This window comes from Perca fluviatilis, chromosome 12 (assembly GCF_010015445.1).
Source record: "Perca fluviatilis chromosome 12, GENO_Pfluv_1.0, whole genome shotgun sequence".
Lineage (NCBI taxonomy): Eukaryota > Metazoa > Chordata > Actinopteri > Perciformes > Percidae > Perca > Perca fluviatilis.
Genome location: NC_053123.1, coordinates 3,318,434 through 3,342,018, shown reverse-complemented (window position 1 = coordinate 3,342,018; position 23,585 = coordinate 3,318,434). Strand labels below are relative to the sequence as shown.

Genomic DNA, 23,585 nt, shown 5'->3' with positions numbered 1-23,585 from the left:
AGGAAGTTTGCATTGTGTTATGTTGGGTTTTGGGGCAGAGTTTTAAAGATGTTATCTGTGTGTGTGTGTGTGTTGCAATATAGGGGAAAAAGAGAGCTGGAGAGAAGCTTTGAGTTAAAACGTGTCTTCAGACTGACGATGGCTTCTTATTCTTGTTCAGTTTTTATCATTACAGATGTTGGTCCTCAGTGGATGGAAACAGTATGTAAACTGTTGGAGTAATGGTTCTCTCTGTAATGACATAAAGGCCCCAGCCACAACTAGAGACTTTATGGTATGCTCCATACCAGTGGGAAGGGTTTATACCATTGATTAAAAAAAAAAGAGACAGAAGGGTAACAGCCATATATGGTTCTTTTAAAATGTCAAACAGAGCATTGAGCCCAGAATGTATATTTTAAAGTGAAGAGTAAAAGAGAGGCACTATGTCAGCACAATGTTCTTTAAGTTACTGAACGTCTGTTCAAGCTGGAGATTGATATTTTGTGGGTAAATCCTGAATCTGCAACATAGCCAGTGACATTTCTCCGTCACGTAAATGTAGTAGGACAAGGTTTTCCTCTGGAGTAGAAGTACACAGTAAGTCAGTAGTACACAGCGGGATTGTTTTGGGGGCCTTCTGTGAGTTATTTCGGGGAAGTGGACATTCTCAGCGCTCCGCACCGCTCACATGCTCTGTTAACAATACATCACTGATTGGGATAATTGAAGTGCCCATAAAGTGTGGAGCTGCCACTGATTTGAAGGCCCGAGTTGGGAGAGTTTAACGGCTTCTCACCAGCTGTTGGCACCAGGCACAGTACGGCCCAGATCTGATACAGTCATCACACGAGTTGATCACCGACTTCGAGCAAACTTCCTCTTGACACAACCCTGCAAAGAAAAACACAAACTACATGTAAGATATCTACAAGTAAGACACAAGATTCTAAACTTATTATTATTATAATGTGCTGTCGACACAAATAATTAGAATTAATTTTTTACATCTACCTCTTCTAGAAATGACAGATTCTGTAGAGGTGGGCAGATGGACACCTGTACTACAATTTGTGTTAGGCCTCTTCCCCTATACAAGTTTTGGGGCTTCAGAATTTCAGTGTTCAATTTTTAATATATTCAAAGCTTCAACAACGGCAAAACATTCAATTAAAAATTAGGACGCCGGTTACCGTGGCAACGTTCGAAGCTTGGAAGCATTTGGACCAGCCTTACATCGATACTAGAGATAAGTTTGCCTGTGTGTTTCTTTTCTTCTTTTGTATCAAGTTCAACGTCCAAAACGTGCTGGGAAACATTTAAACATTTCCTGCTACAGCTAACGCTAGCGCTAGGTAGCTAGCGTGGTTGGCAGAATGCTGAACAAGACATTTTAAGGCGACCAAAATGTTCTAATTAACTTTGCTGAAATGAAAACACACGAGTTTAAGATGAAAACACGGACGACAGCCAATGCTGCGTTCCACTGTACTTGGAACGGAACGTTAATCGGTCGGGCGGCTACGTTTCAGTACTGCTGACTTACAATGGCGGACCAACAGACAGAGAAAGCAGACCGTTCAACTACAAGTCCAAAGAAAAAAAACAAAAAGCTAAACTCCAGTCTGTTCTTCTGCAAAGAATTACCTTTTCTCCATTAAGGACCAACATTCAGGAAATGACAGCCAGGCTGTAAACCACCCGTAAACCTCAGCGCCGCTGGGCTCTCATCGCCGCCATCTCAGCAGCGACAAGCATAAAGCTGCAGTACCCGAGGCTGCACTTTCAGGACTGCAATCCTAGGACCACATTTCTAGGACTCTAGCTTTTCGCGACTGCGACTGTGGGGCCGCATGTTCTCTTAATACATCCATGCATGTAACGTGTAACGCTAACGTTGAAAACAATTCTGGTGTCTTGAATTGGACAGCAGTATTTCTGGTCCTCCAACACTTCTAGCCCCTGATATGGGGGAGGAACGTGTTGGTGAGGACAGACAACCGCACTGCCACAGCCGACATTAACATTAGCACTGTGGAGTTCAGTCCGCTGCACTGTTTGGGATGGCAGAGACACTGTGGTTGTAGACTGCGGAGTACCTGTTATCTCTGAGGGGTCTCCACGTTCCTGGACTGGAGAACAGGGGCGCCGAGCTCAGGTCGAGGGGCGGACAACCTGCCAGACAAGTGGATGCCAGATTTGGACTCATGTCAGGAAGGCGGAAGTGGATTTGTTCGCCAATCAGCGGAACACACTTTGACCCCTTCAAGGTTAGGCCGTGGCCCACCACCCAGCTCACTTGAGTACTACCTAGGTGAGTAGAGGCCCCTTACTTCTTCGCCGCGGCGCTTTTTCAGAAGACGGCGGGCTGCGGCGCATTAGTTGACCTTTAGTTGGCCAGGATCGGTGTGGTTGGGTCGGTGTTATGCCACAAGAGAGCTCATACATGGGGCTCCTAGTTCTACAAACACAGGCAGAGCCCTCTATCTAGAGGCCCCGTCGCTCCTATGACGTCAAGGAAGAGAGCGTAGGATGTCAGACAGCAGTGATGTGGCCTTTTATGCTGTGCTACTGCACGGTTTGAGTAGGCATGTCCTAATTGGCCGGCTACGTTTATCCAAAGTTCAGTGGGCGAACACATGCTCAGGATTGGAGCAGGGTATTACCCATAGAGTCCAATAGAGGGCTCCGACGGTGCTTATAGAACTAGGGTTATAATAGCATTACCTTCGTTCTATGGTGACATGCAGCAATGGCCTGCAGGTTGGACTGAACCTAAAAGCCTATCCTTGCATGCATGTTGTTCAACATAGTGTCATGCCATATAATAATCTAGATGGCGTGGTTATGTTCACTCACTCTTCCTCCTCTTGGTACCTTCAGTGGTGTAGTACTGTCTTCATTATTCCTGCTCTAATGAAGAGTCTGGGAGCTTCAAACCGTTTGACATTTGAAGCCATTATGCCCAGCTAAATAAAGGCTTTTAATAATGTATTTCTCCTTACTGTGCCTAAGCCATACCTGTCAAGTTTTGGATTTGAAAATAAGGGACATTTTCCGGCGCCCACCGCGAGCAGTGCCACCACCCCAACCAAGCTCCAGTATCCCTTACATTTTAAGCAGAGGTGGGTAGAGTAGCCAAAAATTGTACTCAAGTAAAAGTACTGTTACTTCAGAATAATATGACTCAAGTAAAAGTAAAAAGTAGTCATCAAAATTGTTATAGCTAACACTCGTGAAACATCACCGTCTAAAACGGCGGGCCGAAAAAAATATCGGCTATTTGCCGGCTTCTTGAGCCGTGTGTATATCGCTAACGGTTTGAATTATGTTTTTATATTTTTGATTTGCTCTCACGATCACTTACCACTGCCAGGGTTGCAACTGAAATAAAAGGCTAAAGCAACGACAGTTCATGGAAAGCACAAGTGTAATTATGGTCAAATATTGTGCCTGACTGACGGGGAAGTGATATTGATAAGCGTTGTGATGTAGGCTAGCCTACGCATCTACAGCGTCGCCTATTTATTTATTTTTTTGCCAGCTGTCCTCCTGTTTTAGGAAGCAGCGAGTGTATTGCGTTTTGTCTGTAAAACCGTGTCTGTGTTCTTCATATTTATGTAGAATTATAGTTTGCTCTTCTTATGTAAAATATGTGGCTATTGGTCATGTGTTGCAAACATCGCCTCTTTTATGTGAACACGCGCCGCTAGATTGGGAAACCCTGATGGTTGACTGAACTAGTTGTTAACGACCGTTATACAGGTCAGTGGTCGTGACACAGCTTGCGGGACCGCGGTGGTTAGGTTAGGTGAAGCCGGGGAACTGAAAGAGATCCAGGACATGTTGATCTGGCCTCTGGGCTGTTCCTCCTCATCTGTGTCTGCATCGCTGATGGTTGATTCTGACATTGTCATTTTTGTTTTGCTGCGACTGTAAAGCTAACCCGGCCCGCCCATAGACAGTATATAAGGTCCCGCCGATGAGATTGAGTATGGTCACGTGACGAGACTGCACAACTACGTTTGATTGGTGAAACACAGCCACGTGGTAGAGCCTTTAGTGGAAGTCTCTCTCTCTGTCAAAATAAAACATTAAAATGAGGCGTACGCGGGGGGGATAAAAACAATGATGCGTAGAATACCAAAGAGGTAAAAAGAAAAGTAACGAGCTCATTGTAGCCTAATGTAGCGGAGTAAGAGTACAGTTTCTTCTTCACAAATCTACTCAAGTAAAAGTAAAAAGTATAGCGATTTAAAACTACTCCTGGAAGTATCATTTTTTCAAAAACTTACTCAAGTAAATGTAACGGAGTAAATGTAACTCGTTACTACCCACCTCTGATTTTAAGACAGGTGTACAAGAAAGCTAAAATCACCACTTGATGCAGAATGCTGAAAACATTTACAATTTATAACATTGCTTGTCTTTACATTTACATTTTATTTTCATTCCACACATTCTTTTCATTTCATATTGCTTTTCTTTTACAGTTTTTCTTTTCATTTCACATAACCTTTCTTTACTCTTTTAGTGAGTTATTGTACAAATGTGTTGCAGACTTTGCATTCTTTAAGACTGTTTTGGAAGGAGTGTATTTGTGGGCTGGGCCAGAGTGGTTCATGTTACATGAGAGTAGAGCACAAACAGTTCTGTTGTCTAACGTCATCCTATTCTCTGGAACAATCTTTCTTACCATGCTAAACACCCTTTCTCAACTTGCATTGCTATGGGGAATACACAGTAAAGCCTTCAGAAGTTTTGGCAGCGCACCGTCTCTGTCGTAGCGTCCATCATCCGTCTCTGTTTTTTTTTTTTTTTTCCCTGGTACGTTACTCATCATCTGACCTCACACACTAACCTCGCGACAACTGCCATCTACGTACCGTAGTAGGCTAGTTATATGCTGTAGTAGGCTACTGCCACTGCGGTTATCGCGGCTAGTGACAGAGCTCAGATTGGGAAATGTTTTTTTTTACTCCGCTCGGACCCGGGGTATTATTTATTAATAACGCAGGTTAAAATACGGGAGATTTACGGGAAAATACTAATACGGGAGGACGGCGGGAAAGAAGGGTAAAATACGGGACTCTCCCGGCCAAAACGGGATACTTGACAGGTATGGCCTAAGCGTGCCTGAAAAACATTTTATTTTATGTAACTATTCTTTGCAACTTGAAGAACAAGGGTCCTGGAACTCACTGCAATTGAAACTGAATGATCGATTGGTCTGACCATTATTTATTACTGAAATTGAGTTCTTTTTTGGGGGCCTTTAATCATTTTTAACCCCCTGCTACCCAATGACAAAATGCCGTCACATACATTTGGTACATAGCCTATAGTTTACGACAGAGGTCTTCAACAGGGTGTCCTGTTCAAATAAATGATGTAATGTTAACTTTTACAAACTTACCATTTGCAGCCATCAGCAGGAGCAGAAGAAACCGCAAACACAGAGCCATTTCCTGATGAAAAAACACAGACAGATATTGCATTGGAGGGCTAGTGCATTCCAAAGACTCAGAATTTATTTTATGTTTTTCCTCCTCAAACTTCTGCTCTTAGTATGTGCTTATATACACACAAACAAACATATACATATCCCCCATAAACATTTGTCCAGTAGTACATATTCACATCTTTACATAGACTACATCTGCATGTAAATACATACACAATTTCTTACATACACATGTATCCATATTGATTGATTTTACTTAATATTGTACAACATATATTTTCCCAGTTAAAACTACCAAGATTATGAATTTGTATTGCAGGCTTATAATTGTATGAGATAATCTGTGTCATGTGTATATTTAATTTATAACCCAAATAGTACCCAGAGGTTATCAAGCAGGAGAGTAGTTTAGGCAGACTCAAGTCGGGCTGGAAAAGAGTGATTAGTAGGTCATCCGCAGTGTTGGGCAAGTTACTTCCAAAATGTAATACATTATAGATTACTAGTTACTGTCATTTGAGAGTAATTAGTTATATTACATATTACTGTCTCTGAATTGTAATGCTACTTTTGCATTACTTTTGAGTTACTTTCACCACAATAACAGCGGAAGTTTGATTTGGCAGCTACCTTGTGAATTTCCCCACTGGATCAATAAAGTCTCATCTTTATCCACTTTAATACATCATAGAATAACAAGAAATTCATGTTGTTTAGTTTAAAACAGTCTAAAGGAAATGGTCAATTATAGTGTGATTAAAACTCACTACTACAATACTTGATTTACAGCTGATATGTGAAAAGGTCCACAACCTTATTTGTTTAACAGTAATTTAGTTTTACTGCGAACCGTCACAGGAAGTGCTTTTATTTTGAAGTAGCCTACACGGAAGTTGTCTGTTGTGTGAAATGTCTTTGTCACTGTCAGTGTCAGTACCCGATCCGTTCCACCTGCACAATCCGTTCTGTGCATGTGCAAGATGACACGTATGCCATGACGTAGGCGCAGATGATAATGCTGCGTTCATGCCACCTCGAAATAACAGGCACCGCCCCACTGGTTACGTTGTTTCTGCAGCTAGATTCAGTCTAAAATAACGTTAAGTCAAACTTAATGGGAAAAGCAGGCTACAGCTAAATTAAGACATTACAGTAATAACAATAAAGACAAGTATTGAGTGATTGTATTTTAAATGAGCACAAGTAAAGTAGAACTGACGTAACAGCTGTTATATATGTTAAGTTTTATTTTAAGGGTCTTTTAAAGTTTACATGCTGTCTCAGCTAGCGGTTAGCCGAATTAACCGTTAGCTAAACTAACGTTAGCTTCCCGGGGGAGGCTAACGGCAGACCGCTATAATCACCTAGCGGTCCGCCGAATTAACCGTTAAGCTAAACTAACGTTAGCTTCCGGGGAGGCACGGCAGCCCGCTATAATCACCTAGCGGTCCGCCCGAATTAACCGTTAGCTACGCTATAATCACCTAGCGGTCCGCCGAATTAGCTATTAGCTAACTAACGTTTAGCTGGAGGCTAGCGTGTGAACATCTTGCGCATGCGCAGAACGGATCGTGCAGGTGGAAGCGGTGCCGTTATTCCAAGGTGGTGGTGGAATGAACGCAGCATTATCATCTGCGCCTACGTCATGGCATACGTGTCATCTTGCACATGCGCAGAACGGATTGTGCAGGTGGAACGGATCGGGTACTGACAGTCACTACCCAAAATGAGTAGAGTGCAGCTTTGAGTTGCGCATGCTCAGATTTAAACGGTTTACGGCATAACGTGTCATACCCGATGTTAGCCGAGTCAGACCGGCTTTGGTCGAGTGCAAATGTAGGTTCGCGGTGGTTAATTAAACTGTTTACATATGCTTACTAAATTTGTGAAATCTGTAAAATAATAAACTTTTCTCTTTACATACAATAATTCGCATGGTCAGATTTAAACTGTTTACGGCATAACGTGTCTTACTGAAATTTGTGAAATCTGTAAAATAATAAACTTTTCTCTTTACATACAATAATTGCGCATGGTCAGATTTAAACTGTTTACGGCATAACGTGTCTTACTGAAATTTGTGAAATCTGTAAAATAATAAACTTTTCTCTTTACATACAATAACAGAAGATGGAAATCATTTCTAAAACGTTTTAGCTATCTATGATTGTTTGGTTGCTAACGTTAGCTCAAAACGCCATTAAATTGACAGTCTTTGTGTCTGATTGCTAACTTGTAGCTAGCAGTCATTTCAAAATCGTTTTAGCTCTATATGATTGTTTGGTTGCTAACGTTAGCTCAAAACGCCATTCAAGTGACAGCCGATGTTGTGTTTGATTGCAAACTTGTAGCTAGCAGTTATTTCAAAAACGTTTTAGCTATTTATGATTGTTTGACTGCTAACGTTAGCTAAAAACGCCATTAGCATCTAGTAGGCTAGCTACTTGATTGCTAACGTTAGCTAAAAACGCCGTTAGCATCTAGTAGGCTACTTGATTGCTAACGTTAGCTCAAACCGCCGTTAGCATCTTGTAGGCTACTTGTCGCAAAGTGACGCATGCGCAACTCACATCTGCACTCATCGCAAAGTGACGCATGCGCAACTCAAAGCTGCACTCTACTCATTTTGGGTAGTGACAGTCTTCACTAGTTATTGCTTCAGTGTACACCTTCAATACTCTAGGAGGAAATCAGGAAACTCACAAAAAAGATTGACGCACACTCCTCTGTTATGGTGTGGTGGCCATTTCAGTAGATTTACTCACTAACGTTGTTGTGGAAATACAATAAGCATGGAAACTATGCACAATTCCTGCATTACTGCATTACTTAAAATACTAAGTTACTCCTCTAGTAAACTAGTATTCACATGAAATAAAACAATAAAATATTGAGACCATTCAGCAAGGCACTCTGGGTAACATTCAACACACAAACTGGTTGCTATGGACTCGTCACTCCTCCACTTCAGCAACAACAATTGGAAAATACATTAGAACAAAAAATCAAACAATTAACAAATGAAATATCCCGCCATCCCAGTGAACCAAGAAAAAAGGAATTAAAAGAACTTAGAATACAACTTGATGATATTATACAGAAAAAAAACACTATTTCAAATCCAGCAACTGAAATATAATGGTTTTCAGTACAGTAATAAAGTAAACAGTAAATATTTAGCAAATCTACTCCAACACAAGAAAGAGAAATCAATCATCCCAGCCATCTTGGACTCTTGCTAGCTTAACGTAGCTGCTGACCGTGAGTCGCTAGATGCAAAACGTGTCCGTCAAGCTGAAGTTGTTCGGTCCAGGTACCGTTCGTTCATTTGTTTTTGCTGTCACATATGAAATCGAAAAAACGAGAAAACAACTCCTTTTTCCGTTTTTTTAGAAAAACGAAAAATCGAAATTATGACTTGATTTTTGGTTTTCCCGTTCTTGCATGGAAATCAGAAAAACCACTTGATATTCCGATTTTCCCCTGTGGGTGGTGCTAAATCTGATTGGCAGGATATGCATTTATTGTTTTTCAAATTAAGAGTTTACTGACACTTTATTTGTTAGCCTGTAAAATTAATAGTCTATATGTAAAATTAATAGTCTATATGCATGCTTTTTGTCACCCAATTATTTGGCTTAACTGACTGAAAACATCTATTGAAATAGCCTAAATGTAAACATGTTCACGCAGTGACAGACAAAAGGCACAATCTATTTTTGTGTAGGATAGATAGATAGATAGATAGATAGATAGATAGATAGATAGATAGATAGATACTTTATTGATCCCCAAGGGGAAATTCAAGGTTCCAGTAGCTTAAAGACATCACACACAACATACACATACATCACTAACAGGATCATAAAAAAAGCAACTCCACATGAATAGCATGGACAATGAAATAAAAAATACTAAATAAATAACAAAAATCCACATGAATGTACTAAGGGATGTATAAGCATGAGACGCTTGCAGTGATAGGGCAGGGACTGACCCTGTGATTCAGTATGATCGTGTGTCATGGTGGTAGTGCAAATAGGTCCAATAGTGCAAGGATAAAGTCTAGAGACCAGCATTAAATATGGACAATATAAGAGATCAAAAGTCAATATTAGAGGTTTGAAGTAATAGGGTTACAGCCATTGTTCATGTATTAAGTTATGTTAGACCTCAGTCCAGGCTGGGCCAGACAACTCTACAATGCTTCACTAAAGAGAAGAGGAGAGAGAGACTTCTCTGCATAGTCTGTCTGCCTCTCCTCCCTCTGCACCACTTCCACTACCTCCTACAATAACAGTTATGTACTGACTGTCCACTGGCCCACTGTTTACTGTTTACACTGTTTACTGGCTATATTAGCCCATATATGCACAATCCCTCCCTCCCTCCTCCCACCAGCCTGGACTGAGGTCTAACATAACTTAATACATGAACAATGGCTGTAACCCTATTACATCAAACCTCTAATATTGACTTTTGATCTCTTGTCCATATTTAATGCTGGTCTCTAGACTTTATCCTTGCACTATTGGACCTATTTGCACTACCACCATGACACACACTCTCATACTGAATCACAGGGTCAGTCCCTGCCCTATCACTGCAAGCGTCTCATGCTTATACATCCCTTAGTACATTCATGTGGATTTTTTAAATTTATTTAGTATTTTTTATTTCATTATGCTATTCATGTGGAGTTGCTTTTTTGCGATCCTGTTAGTGATGTATGTGTATGTTGTGTGTGATGTCTTTAAGCTACTGGAACCTTGAATTTCCCCTTGGGGATCAATAAAGTATCTATCTATCTATCTATCTATCTATCTATCTATCTATCTATCTATCTATCTATCTACTATCTATCTATCTATCTATCTATCTATCTATCTATCCTACAAAAATAGATTGTGCCTTTTGTCTGTCAATGCGTGAACATGTTTACATTTAGGCTATTTCAATAGATTTTTTCAGTCAGTTAAGCCAAATAATTGGGTGACAAAAAGCATGTATATAGACTATTAATTTTACATATAGACTATTAATTTTACAGGCTAACAAATACAGTGTGGGTAAACTCTTAATTTGAAAAACAATGAATGCATATCCTGCCAATGAGATTTAGCACCACCCACAGGGGAAAATCGGAATATCAAGTGTTTTTTCTGATTTCCATGCAAGAACGGGAAAACCAAAAATCAAGTCATAATTTCGTTTTTTCGTTTTTCTAAAAAAACGGAAAAACGGAAAAAGGAGTTGTTTTCTCGTTTTTTCGATTTCATACGTGACAGCAAAAACAAATGAACGAACGGTACCTGGACCTGGTCCACTTTCTTGTTTGTAAAACAGCAACATATTGAACAGTAAATGGTCACAGTAAAAGACAAGCGTTTTTGGTCGTCATTTGAAGCCATTCCACTACAGGCATACTTTCCACGGCTGATAAAATACAATGATATTACGTGTAGCAAGCCTAAACATTAATTCCCGACATGTTTATATCTGTCAGCGGCTCGGACACACTGCTGTCCGCACTGACGTACCGTTACCTGTCGGGACACAGATGTTGACCCTTACCGTCTCTGGTTCTGGCTCTGACCACGGGGAACAGAGACGGGACAGCTCACTTCAACGCAGCGTAATAAGTTCTGAAAATAATATCCATCTCGCAAATGTATCCGTCTCTGCAGTCATCTCAACCATGGAAAACAACAACAGGAAAGGACTTTTTTTTTTTCCCGTGAAGAAATGTTTCGCGGTGTTGGTGATTTCTTAAAAAAAAAAAAAAAAACGACACTAAATGCGTTACAATACTGTTGTAACTCACGGTACTGAGATTGTAACGGGTATAATATTACCGACATTTAATTAGTAATGCGTTACTGCGTTACAGCAAAAAGGATACTGTAATTGCGTTACTTTTGTAACGCGTTACTCCCAACACTTGTCATCCGCATAAAGGCAGGTCTTAAATTCAGTCTTTTTAATCCAAATACCTCTTATTTTTTCCATCTTCTCTAATTAGCTGAGCGAGAGGCTTAATAAATAAAGCAAACAGAGCTGGGCTTAAGGGGCATCCCTGCAGCCTATTTTAAGAGGCACAGGGTTAGTTAGGCTGCCATTTATTTTTATCTGGTTAGCCAGAGTTAGGGGGTTAGATAAAAAACGTATATTGCTACCCCATATTTTTAGAAATAAAATTACTGATCTGTTAAAGCCAAATCGTTGCAGTGTTAATATAAATATTCCCACCGGACAGAATCAAATGCCTTTTCGGCATCAAGGTTGAGAACAATGGATTTATCCTATTAAGTACTCAGACCTGGTGCCCGATTTCTGGTGTATGACTTTTAGAAAAATAAATAAATTAAAAAGTCCACATGGGATTTGTTTTAATGCGCTGGATTTAACCAATCATCGAACTACGCCAACCAATGAAACGAGTTCCATCACCAATGAAACGAGTTCTAGCCAATCAGATGCAAAGTAGGGCGGGTCTTTGCCGAAATGTCAGAGTGCAGTGCCTGGTCTCCGTGGTAACGCGGCTAAAAAAAATGGAGGCAAAGTTTATCAAACTTGGAGCATGTAGATACAGGCAGCTTTAGTTGAGAAAGGAGTTAAAACAAATGGCGCTGGGCATGAATAGAGGACAAGAGGAAAAGGCTGGAGAAGGGAAGCCGTTTAGCACTTGGTGCCTCAAACTGAGGGAGCCGGGTGCTTGCTTCAGCAGCGCATTACCAAGGAAGACACTGGACGGAGCAGCGGTAAGACAGTGCTGGCTAGTCAGTAGATGCTAGTCCCAAAGCTTCGGTCCGTGCACTCTGTCATACGAGTACGTTACCGGCAACGACAGCTACAGCTGCGACTGCGACTGTTCCTTCGCTGACCGACCGTGAAACAAACAATACGTGTGTGCACGTTCACTGTAGCTATCTGAAGCCCAAACTGCCTTGACAAAGCTGTCTGTTTGGACTCAGCATGGCAGCTATTTAAACATAATGGCATTGTCCCAGAGTTTAGACGTCTAGCTATATGAAAAGATAAACAATGCAACGTTTTTAATAAATGTAAATAAAGCAGCTAATATCAACATGGACAAAATCTTGAATGTACTAATTCGCTTTTTTGATGAGAACCTGGCCAAAGTAGTAAATTTTAGTTTTCACAATGATTCATTGTAGGATTATGATATTATTGCAATATGTAAATCCACATAGACTCTTTATTTAACATATGGTTGGAAGAAGTAAAAATTGATTGAAAACTTCTTAGTTTTTAAAAATTATGACTTTTATTATTGTGTAATGTCAGAAGGACTTTAACTGTTTTGCCAGTCAAATTAACTTTAATGAGTGCATATTGAAATATTACACTGTTGGTTGGCAAAAAATGCATCTCAAAATGCATCCGATTGATGCTTTAAAATATGGAGTATTTAAAATTTTCTTCCGGGGGAGCATGTCCCTGGACCCCCCTAGAGGGGTAATATCCTTCTCACCTTTTTCACCCCTGACCCGTTTTCATGCCTGACTTTAGGTTCTGGGACATTAGGATTCCTGTGTTGCAAAATGGCATGTAGTTCAATTAAACAATGCTGTGTGGCAGAGGAAATGACAGTATTACCGCTGTAGAGTATAATTATGAGCCATTGTATGATTTACAATTACTCTCTGACGTATCACCTGGTGTTTCCCCGGAAGTTGGAGCAACTGGAGGGTAACGGGGATAGGATGCCATTTACACGACCAAATGTTATGGACCCGTTACAGTTGTGAAAATTACATTCCACATTCTATGGACCGGACTGGATTAGAACGCAAATTTCGGCTCCTCATTTCGGTTCCACGTAATGTGTCAACTGAAATATTTTTCCTCTGGGCTCACCAAAACAGACGGAAAAGCATATTAACCATTCACTGCACGTGATTGCTAGTAAACATATTACATCTTTGATGTCATTTTTCAGTTTTTCAAGAATCGGCATCGGAATCGTAAAAATCCAAACGGTACCCAACCCTTGTCAGGGCTGGATGAGTTGGCTGAAAGATGGCTGTCGGGGTGATTCCAAAGAAACTGATTGGTCAGACGCTGGAGATCCTGCCCTATTCCCTTGCAACTCGCCTGTCACATTTGCAGCATGCATATCAACATACAGGGGCGTTGGACTGGGGGGAAAAAGGGGACTGAGTACCCAGGACCTTCATGTGATGAGGGCCTTTCTACAGGGCCCAGAATTTTGTGCTACGCCCCTGGTTGACAACTGTGAATGCGAGTTGTGTGTGAATGTGAGATGTTTGATAAGATATTTTAGAGCACCTTCTCAGGTAGTGCACCTAAATCTCATTGTATCTATAATGCAATGACAATAAAGAAATTGTATCTTATCCTAAATAATCAGATTGGTCGGTGTTGGAAGTGGGCTCTGCACCAAGGAAACGCAATTGTTAGCTGTTAGCTGGTTAGCTGTTAGCCGGCCCCCAGAAAGTGATGCGAGCCGCCCAAAAGTTGCTCCTGTTGGCCGCTCCCGGAGCAGCAGCCTATGCTGGGTTATTGGGAGCTGCTTAGAACTTAACCATAGACTGTACTGTATAATATTAATGGACAGAGCACGTGTGACATCAGCCATTGGTTTGTGGAGTCGTCGAGTTTACCGTTACAGGCGCACCCATCCTGGTTGCAGATGTGACGATTTTAGACGAGAGGGAGGAGTGAGGGAGGAGCCCTTACACTCTACGTTACGTTACACACTTTCACTGGCAATCACATCATAGCCACGCCCTAAAACACCCCCTGCTTTATCGCCGATTTTAAAATCAGCGAGACCATAATTCAAAAAATGAACATCATTCTGTGTTGCAGAAGACTTAAAACTAGCGATTGAGACCATAAACTCATTATGAAAATGTTTACTGAGGTAATAAATCAAGTGAGAAACCGACCTCCTTTTGCAACCGAACGTGTCTCCCCCTGCTGGAATGGGCTCTGTGCACAGCGTCATGACGACCGTTCGAATATGACAGGAAATCGGCACCTCCACTTCCGGCAAAACATCACTCACGTTTCGCCGGAAGTGGAAGTGCCGATTTCCTCTCAAATTCGAACGGTCGTCATGACGCTGTGCACAGAGCCTATTCAGATAGGATGCAGGTTTAAGGAGTCTCCCCCTGCAGGAATTCAGGCAGAATGCAGGTTTAAGGCAGTTCCGCATTTGCAGCACTTCACTGAACCGGATGCCTCTTCCATTAATATTATACAGTCTATGAGCTTAACTCATAAGGCTTTAATGTGGAGTAAATTCAGTTAAATTGTATATCAACACATTGTTGTGAAAATATACAGAACAGAGTGGAATATGTTGCACACGTTGCCTGTTGTCCATTCATGATAATCTCTCTTCTCTTCATTTTAATACTTAATAATATAGTATGTTGTTAAATGATGCTGTGCGATAAATACCTTTATATATGATGGTAAACCAATGACGAGTGACTCAAAAACATTTGATGTTAAAATATTAAAGGTCCCTTAAACATCATGCAGTCAGGGGAGTACATATGGCGGTCATTTTGTTGCTAGGTGTGAAACCTCCGCCCACTGCCAGAGCTCTGGCTGACATGGTTTCCTGCATACCATAACAGGTCAAAGAGAACAGAGCCGTGTTGTCATCTGTATATTTCCGCTCTGTGACTCAGGCTGAAACTATGTAGATTTTTTTCAAAACGTCCATTAGAAAACAGGATAGATTTCTAAGCAGTAACTTCAGTGTGTGTGGTTCTGAGGCAAAGCAAAGGAACCAAAGACGTAGAAATAGGATGTGTCGACATCTCCCACCTTTGTTAGGTCTGCAGATGGTACAGCCATGGTGGGGCTCCTGAAGGGGAGGGAACCACATTACTGTAAATGGTGTTCTGACAATTTCCTTAAGGTCAATGTGACTAAAACAAAGGAAATGGTCATAGATTTTATGTGTACATTGACATGGCTCGCCGTAACGTAAAAAACAAACACTGATATTGAATCGTAATCTGCTAGTGACAACAGTGAGAAAATAGTCATGTCATTGTTCACAAAATGGTAACAGACACATAAAAACGAGCATGGACGTAGCTCTTTTTGCAGCATTCCTCAACTGTTGGTGCTCCAACATATCGTACCCTTTAATCAACACGGTACATATTTCGGGACACAGCTACTGACATCACACGGTAAGTTCAGAGAGCCTAACATCAGAAAACAAAACAAGTAATCATTAAATGATGATTTATGGACTTTAAAACCATGTAATGTTTCTGGTTTACCGAATGTGTGCGTGTGTTTTTTTATGTGTGTGTGTGTGCGTGTGGGTGGTGGTGTGTGTGTGTGTATGGGTGTGTGTGTGTGCGTGTGTGTGTGTGTGCGTGCGTGTGTGGGTGGTGTGTGTGTGTGTGTGTGTGTGTGTGTGTGTTTGTGTGTGTGTGTGGGTATGTGTGTTATGTGTGTTTTGTGTGTGTGTTGTGTGTGTGTGTGTGTGTGTCTGTGTGTGTGTGTGTATATTAGTGTGTGTGTGTGTGCGTGTGGGTGGTGGTGTGTGTGTAGTGTGTGGGAGTGTGTTGTGTGTGTTTGTGTGTGGATGTGTGTGTATGTGTGGGTGTGTGTCTGTGTGTGTGTGTGGTGTGTGTTTGTGTGTGAGTTTGTGTGTGGTGTGTGTCTGTGTGTGTGTGTGCGTGTGTGGGTGTGTGTGCATGTGTGTGTGTGCGTGTGTGTGGGTGGTGTGTGTGTAGTGTGTGTGTTTGTGTGTGAGTGTGGGAGTGTGTTGTGTGTGTTTGTGTGTGGGTGTGTGTCTGTCTGTGTGTGTGTGTCTGTGAGTGTGTGCGTGCGTGCGTGTGTATGTGAGTGTGTGGGTGTGTGGTGTGTGTCTGTGTGTGTGTGGTGTGTGTCTGTGTGTGTTTTTTATGACTGTTTAGTGCACATGTGTCAAACTCCAGGCATGCGGGCCAAATCCGGCCCGAATATCAATTTGGGTTCACAATAAGTTTTGGCCTGCCTAGTTGTGCGCCAAACCAAACACTCAGGGAAGTGTTTTTTAAACTGCAATTACCTGACATTCAAAGCAGAATATGCGACAAAAAGTGTACAAAAATGTCGGAAAAAGCAACAAATTTACAGAAAAGTAACAAATGTTTGAGAAAGCCACAAAAAAGTTCGAACAAAAACAACAAAAATGAGAAAAAAAGCTACCCAAATGTTAAAAAATAAAAGTGACATGCAGTAACAAAAGCATGTCAATAAACTCTACATGTCTGGCCCTTGGTGTGATTCTCTTTTTCCAGTGTGGCCCTCTGGGAAAATGAGTTTGACACCCCCGGTTGAGTGTGTCTTTGTGCATCTTGACCACTCCCTACCTCGGCTGAGATAAAGTATGAGTGGAGCGAGTGACTCGGCTCAGCTGTGTGAACAGGTCCTGGGAGTTGATGTTGTGCTGCAGTGCCTCTGTCCGTCAGTCTCTGCTATGTCACACACTCTACTCAGAACAAAAGGGAAGCGGGCTGCCACACCCTCTCTGCACACTTCCTTTAAAGGCCTTTGCACAACCGTCTGAAATTTTCACACGTTTAAAAATAAATACAACCTCAGGTTTACTCGTCACCTCAGAAACTTTCTTCTTTTTTTTCAGTTTTTGAAACTGGTTCCATTTTCTGCATTTCAAAAGGCTTTAGCACTAAAAGGGAAATAGCCCACACCATTTAACATTGTGCTTAAAGAATTATTCTGTCGTTGTTATCGAGTTCTCTTCAATACCTATCCTGCACATGCCTATATTTTAACATTTGCCTGATGATGGTCTAACAGAAACGTTGCCAGCTATTACATTTATTATTGCAAGTTAGACAGTGTGCAGGAATTTCTTTGCAACTTAAGACCTACGTACTTGCTGACCTCCGACACACCTGTCTCAGGTTATACTGAAGATGTGCAACATATTTTTCTGCACATTCCTAAAATTGCCATAATGATAGAATAATGTAGGGTTTTCCACTCAAACAGCCCCATTTCTTCACCAGAGCAGCGCTGATTAACCTGCTGAATGGATGCATATGCATGATGAACATACAGCACACGGAGACACTGAGACAGGTGGAACCGAGCTGATAAGGTGCCTTGTGCGTCGGTATCTGATGCTGAGAGCATGACCAAGCATCAGGATGGGACGACTTGGGAGTGAAAACAAGTTGATATGATATATATGATCGGCTCCCTCCTGGTGGCCCCCCCCCTCCATCCAGTGGGCTACAGTGCTGTCAATCTGACAGTTAACATTCCCATTGGGTCAGAGTACTGTCACTTGGCTGCCTTTTCTGCCAACAGATAAAAGAAGAGACAGCATAATCACCACATCTCTCTTCATGGTATGTATGAACTAATACTCTGGTGGGGAATATCGAAGTGTGTTAGTTTGCTCGTAGCTAGTACTTAACCAAAACGGCCGCATCCAAAAGGCACAATCCATTTCTCCAAGATAATGTGATAAACAGTTCTGGGGGTTTGACAAGGTTGAGAATGCAGTGCGGTGTTAACGTTACCATTACATTTGTATTATACAAAAACATTTTGGGGTGTGTAGTGGGACAAATGAATCCCCTGAGAGTTGAACATATGTAGCCTACTTTATTTGTGTCGTTACTATTGAATGGTTGTACCTTTAAACACACCAGAGCTATCGGTTATAGCTTTGGGTGCTGCTAATATGATAAGTTAGTGACTTAATGTTTTCTATTTAGTTTTTAAAGAGATATTTTAATTGAATAAAGAAATGAAAAGGAACAGTACGGCACAGCAGCATGATATTGATGGTTTCTTTACAGTAAGAAGAAGTAGTGAGACTGATGGTGTGCAGGCCAACCTTGTCGTCACAAAGACTTACAAATATCTTGGTGTGCTACTTGATTCACACCTTACATACCAGGAACACATTTCTAACTTAACAAAAAAGATGAATCAGAAACTACTAACTATGTGTCTAACAAGATTAGATCTTATCTTTCCTTTCCTGTTTCTGAAACCTACATACACGCAACTGTGTTTTCAACAATGTCCTACTGTCTTCTTATCTGGTCTCTTACCAATAAGGAAATTACTGAACCAATAGCACGACGATAAAATCGAGCTCACCAAAGTGGTCTCATCATTGCATTGCACTCGCACGATCAAATGCTCTGACTCACGCTATTGCATTTTATTTTCAGTTACAAATTGGCACTTCACCAGCACTTGCTGTTCTTCTTCCGACACACAATATGAGACCAGTACGCCTCACTAGGTCAGTTTCACAGGCATTCATTACAGTCCCCCCATACAAAAACAACTATGGCCAGAAATCCTTTTTTGTATAGATACACCAAAATTTGGAATGACATTCCCCATCACATCAGAACACTACCATCCATCACATATTTCAAAAAAGCATACAAAACTGTTCATTCAACAGTTACACTTGCACACATTGATTTGTTCATGTAATGTCCAAGTCGGTATTGTTGTTTTTAGTTGTGTGTATCTGTCTAGCCCGTGCTAATGTCCTGTACATGTACAAGTGTTTCTGTCTTCATGTGCCGTAACTGTATTGTTGTTTCATGTTTCTGCAGAACAGGAACAGTCAGTCAGGCCCGTTTTAAACTGTAACTTAATGTTACTTTTAAAAACCTTTCCTGTATAATAAATGAAATGAAATGAAATGAACCTTCCCCCAGTCAGGGCCAAACCAATAGCCATGGACCTGGCAGCAGAGAGTAGAGGGAACCTTCTGGCCTTATCACAACAGATAGAAAACATGACCCAGGAATCTTATTTATGTGACTCATTTGAAGCAAACATTCACCATAGGCAGGATAGGCATATGCTCAGGGCGCCAGAAAAGTTAATAGATTCAAAAAAGGACAAACATGTCAACAAAAAGCAACAAAAGTGTTGAAAGAAGCGTCAAAAACCCATGCTAAAGGGTTAAAATGTCAACAAAGCAACAAAGATGTATAAAAAAAAGAGAAAAATTTAAGAAAAAACCCAAAAATCTCGGGAAAAAAAGCAACAAAAAATGTCTAAAATGTGAAAAAAAGCAACTAAAATGTGAAAGAAAAGCAACAAGATCAGCTGAAATGTTGCTTAAGGCAGCACACTGGTTGGCCCTGCTCTGGTTATCCAGGGTTCTGTCCCCTCCCTCAGACAGAAGCATACACGTGGCTTGTTTTATAACGGACGTGGAGTAGTGCCAGGAACTGAAGGACACAGAGCAAATAAGGCCACTGTTACTGCAAATGATTTTTACCACTAAGTTCCCAAAAGCTTTCATCCATTTATCATTTATGTTATATGAATGTAGAAGCGTTAATGGATAATACGGAAGATAATAGAAGATAATACGGAACACTCGCTAGCTGTCTGTTCCATGTTGCTGATGAGTAACGCCAGCTGTGACCAACTACAGCCACCCCCCCCCCCCCTCGTCATCACCACCCACCCAGACAAAAATCAAGAAAAGATGACACAGTAACTCAATATTCCAGACCATTCAACAAATAGTAACAAAGGAGATTATAAACCATAAACCAAATAAACATGTATAAATGACACCATAAGCCCATCATACATGTCTCTCCCCAGCACAAAGCTTCCTAGGAGCCCTCCAGAAAGTTCAGATACTTTCCCCATTTTCTAGTGTAGACATCCAATCTGGCAAACCGTTTAAGTGACATTTTTTCAAACGCCGCCACCCTAGACGTCTCACAAGCCCACTCCTGGACTGACGGCACCCCTTCTTTCTTCCATCCCCTTAAGATAATCTGTCTGGCTATCATTCAAACTAGTCTGGACCCAGCTTCTTATGTGCTTATCCATCCCCCCCAAGGATTGACCAATCTACCTGAACAAATAATCTTGGGCTGAATGGAACCTGGGTCCCTGCAATCTGACATATGGCATCATGTATCCATAGGTGGTGCCAGGGAGGGGCTAGGGGGTGCTGTAGCTACCCCTAGGATTGCCATAGCACCCCCTTAGCACGCCCAAGAAATTGCTGTGGTTGATTTATAAATAAATAAAAAATGGTTAATGTGTAAATAGTATAATTTATATTTGAAAAATGACTAAATAAATTAATAAAACAAACACATTATTTTTAGGCTAAAAAACACAGGTGATGTTATTCGGTCAAAGGGTGCAGCACACATTGAACTTATCACAGGACAGAGAGCATCCCTTTTCATTAGACACTAGAACCATCCAATGAGCATACTGTATGGGAGTTTCTGTTTTTCTAGGTATGGTTTCAAAGAGCTGAAGTGAGAAAGCAGCGGAGCTGCAACAACTAATCCATGAGAGTTTACTGAACAACTAATCTGTTGAGAGTTTACTGCGTGCCAACTCCAGTAACAGGTTATAGCTAGAGTTATCAATGATAAAGGTGTGGGAACTAGACTCAGAGTCAGGGAGCCTCTTTTACACCTTTACATTCACCCCGCTTGATGATTTATGCAATAGCAGCAATCGGCACAATGACTATTATCCCCCATACTTATTATTATTCCGTCACATTTTTGTCCCACTACTAGTCATGGAGCGTTGCCAACACATGCACACAAAATACATCAAAACGTGCGTTATGATCGGAAATGGTGTGCTATGACTTTTCTAACAGATTTGCTGTGCAGTTTTCACGAAAACTGCATAAAACGGCGCAAAATTTCCCATGGACTTTAATGGGATATCGCTTAACATAGCTCAAAACAACCCCTCTTTGGGGCCATACTGTATCACCATACTTTAATGTAGAAAAATAATCAAAGGTTTAAGCCGAAGACAAGACTTTGGCCTTTATTGAGCTGAATGGGCATTCTGGTATCAAGCACGGTTTCTACCACATCACAGTTTATGTATCGTCCAGTTTTCAGACCGTTTCAGATTTTCCAGTGTGTGTGTATGGGGCTGGAACGTTGAGAGTTAGAGGGGAGGACAGAGGGGAGAGCAGCAGTACAATTCTCTGAAATTTTTCAAAACAAATTGCTCTCTCCCCTACAGTTTTCACTCTTCATACATCATGGTTGGTCAAAATGTAGGGAATTTTGTGCCGGTCGCAGACATGTAACTATGGAATGGAAAACTTTTGGCTCTGTTCATACCAACTGCCGATGGAAACAATGAAAAAAAAATATCTGGAAGGACGTAGACGATTCCCTGTTTGTTACCTGCTCTGTGTCGCATATGTTTGATACCACAAACATCCTTGCCGTTTGGACCCACAGTTTTTGAATTACAGAACAAACTTAAGACGTATAATTATCATTAAATGGACATGTTTGACCCATTAAAGATACTGTCTCCCCCTCCCTCCTTCCCTCCTTCACTCCTTCACCGCGGAAATCACCAAAGCAACAAGTTCTGACACATATACCTATCATGGAGAGTCTTTACTGCAGGCCGTGTTGTCCTCTCTTTGCAGGACATGTCAAACAGCAGAGTAAAAGGGAGCTCAGATCAGCTGTTAATAATGATATTAACTATATACCTGTAGTGACGATGGCCCTCAACCATTGTCAAATCACTTTAGCAACACGTACTGCCACAGGAGGAGTAGAAGAAAATGAGTGGACAAGAAGAGTAGTGGAAGAAAGGAGGAGGAGACGAGATGAAGAAAGGAGAAGAGGTGTTATTTGTCAGCTAACATGATGTCATGATGGACTAACTGACCAACTGACTGACTCCTAACTGACTTCAGGCCTCAACGCCAACAGCTGTTTTCACAGAGACGAGCGCACCTTAGATTGTCCTGCTTCTAGCTCAAAAACCCTAACTCCTATCACTAAATGTTTAATACTGTGACAGATATCATGACACCCTGCTGAACATCCTGTGCAAGAATGGTGTGTGTTGCGTAAGAAATGTGAGGACAGTAGCTGTCCGAAAAGGGCCTGTTTCTGTTCTCCTCGTGGTATTTCTGGTATGATTTACTGTAATACAGGAGGCAGTTTGGCAGTTGGTGGAAACCGCTTCACTTGGAAGCTCACTGTGCCTCATGTGAAAGTATGTTTGCCTCCCTAAGTACATTGTTAGAAAGGCACGACATTGTAAATTTTTCTCCCTTCATTTTTTTGACCAAAATGTAGAAATATTTGTGCCGGTCACAGACATGTAACCATGGAGTTTACCGTACTTAAACTTTTGGCTCTGACAAATAGGATAGATTTAGATATATGCTGTTTAACATGAAAGTGAAAGGGGATTCTTTATCTTATCAAAGCTCATTTGTATGTGTAATATGATGTGATGTAGGAGACATGAGTTCATAGTTAATAATTCTTTCACATAATATAGTTAAACAGGATTCAGATATCAAATAGAGAATAATTGAAAAAAGCTCTCTCTGTCTTGGTCAGTAGTTAATTCAGTCCACTTCCTCTCAGAAACAAGAAGCTTGTCTTCCCCAATATGACTCCAAAACTAGTCTTGTCGCAAAGACAATTCTTTCATATTCCTGTCGTCTGCTTAATAAAATAGACTTCTTCACAAAATGTTTGATGATGATGTCAAATACAGTTTCTTTTGTATTTCATCAGACGTGGTTTGAAACACATCACCATGTAAGAACATTTAAAAAAGAATAAGTGAAGCGTTTAAGAGTAAGAACACATTTATTTGCTAAAACAAAAAATATTTAGTGATAAAACAACCTTACCAGCACCAGGAAGACGTTGGTTGACAGCTGCGCAGAGGTATATCTGGATGGAGTGACAGCACCCACAAGACAGGAAGTGTGGAGTAAGCAAACAGTGTGTTAAGTAAGATAACAGGAAGGGGTGTCACACATAGTGACATTAAAAAAAAATGGCTCATTACACAAGCAGCCCCAGGCACATTATGGCTGAATCCCATTTCTCTGTCTTACCCCGTCCCCTTCCCCTACCCCTTCGTCTTACCCCTAGCCCTCATCCCTCATTGCGACTTACAATGACTTACAAAGATACATCACAGCTACAAGTGGACAGGATTTACCCTATTATACTTTATCAACATGAATAGATAGGTCAAACAGCAAACAGCCAGCCACAAATAGTCAATAAACAAAGTATCAGGTTGTCTTTGAGATTTCACACGAACAACGGTTAAAGTTACTCAGGCT

At 41.1% G+C, this 23,585-nt stretch overlaps 1 protein-coding gene across 3 annotated transcripts in view; it reads right to left on the bottom strand.

Annotated features, from left to right (window-relative positions):
- Positions 1–23,219, bottom strand: part of itgb2 (integrin, beta 2) — a 38,357-nt gene extending 15,138 nt beyond the window's left edge. Inside the window, exons 1-4 of one of the 3 annotated variants that reach the window (XM_039818145.1) lie at positions 23,142–23,210; positions 15,272–15,311; positions 5,396–5,447; positions 779–873 (exon numbers count right to left, since the gene is read on the bottom strand). In XM_039818145.1, the coding sequence (XP_039674079.1) occupies positions 779–873; positions 5,396–5,447; positions 15,272–15,301 (177 nt within the window). In that variant the 5' untranslated portion in view covers positions 15,302–15,311; positions 23,142–23,210. Of the gene's footprint in view, positions 1–778; positions 874–5,395; positions 5,448–11,017; positions 11,119–15,271; positions 15,312–23,141 lie in introns of those variants that run through there. The other 2 variants (XM_039818146.1, XM_039818147.1) reach the window with 2 other exon arrangements.
- Positions 23,220–23,585: the final 366 nt, after the last annotated feature.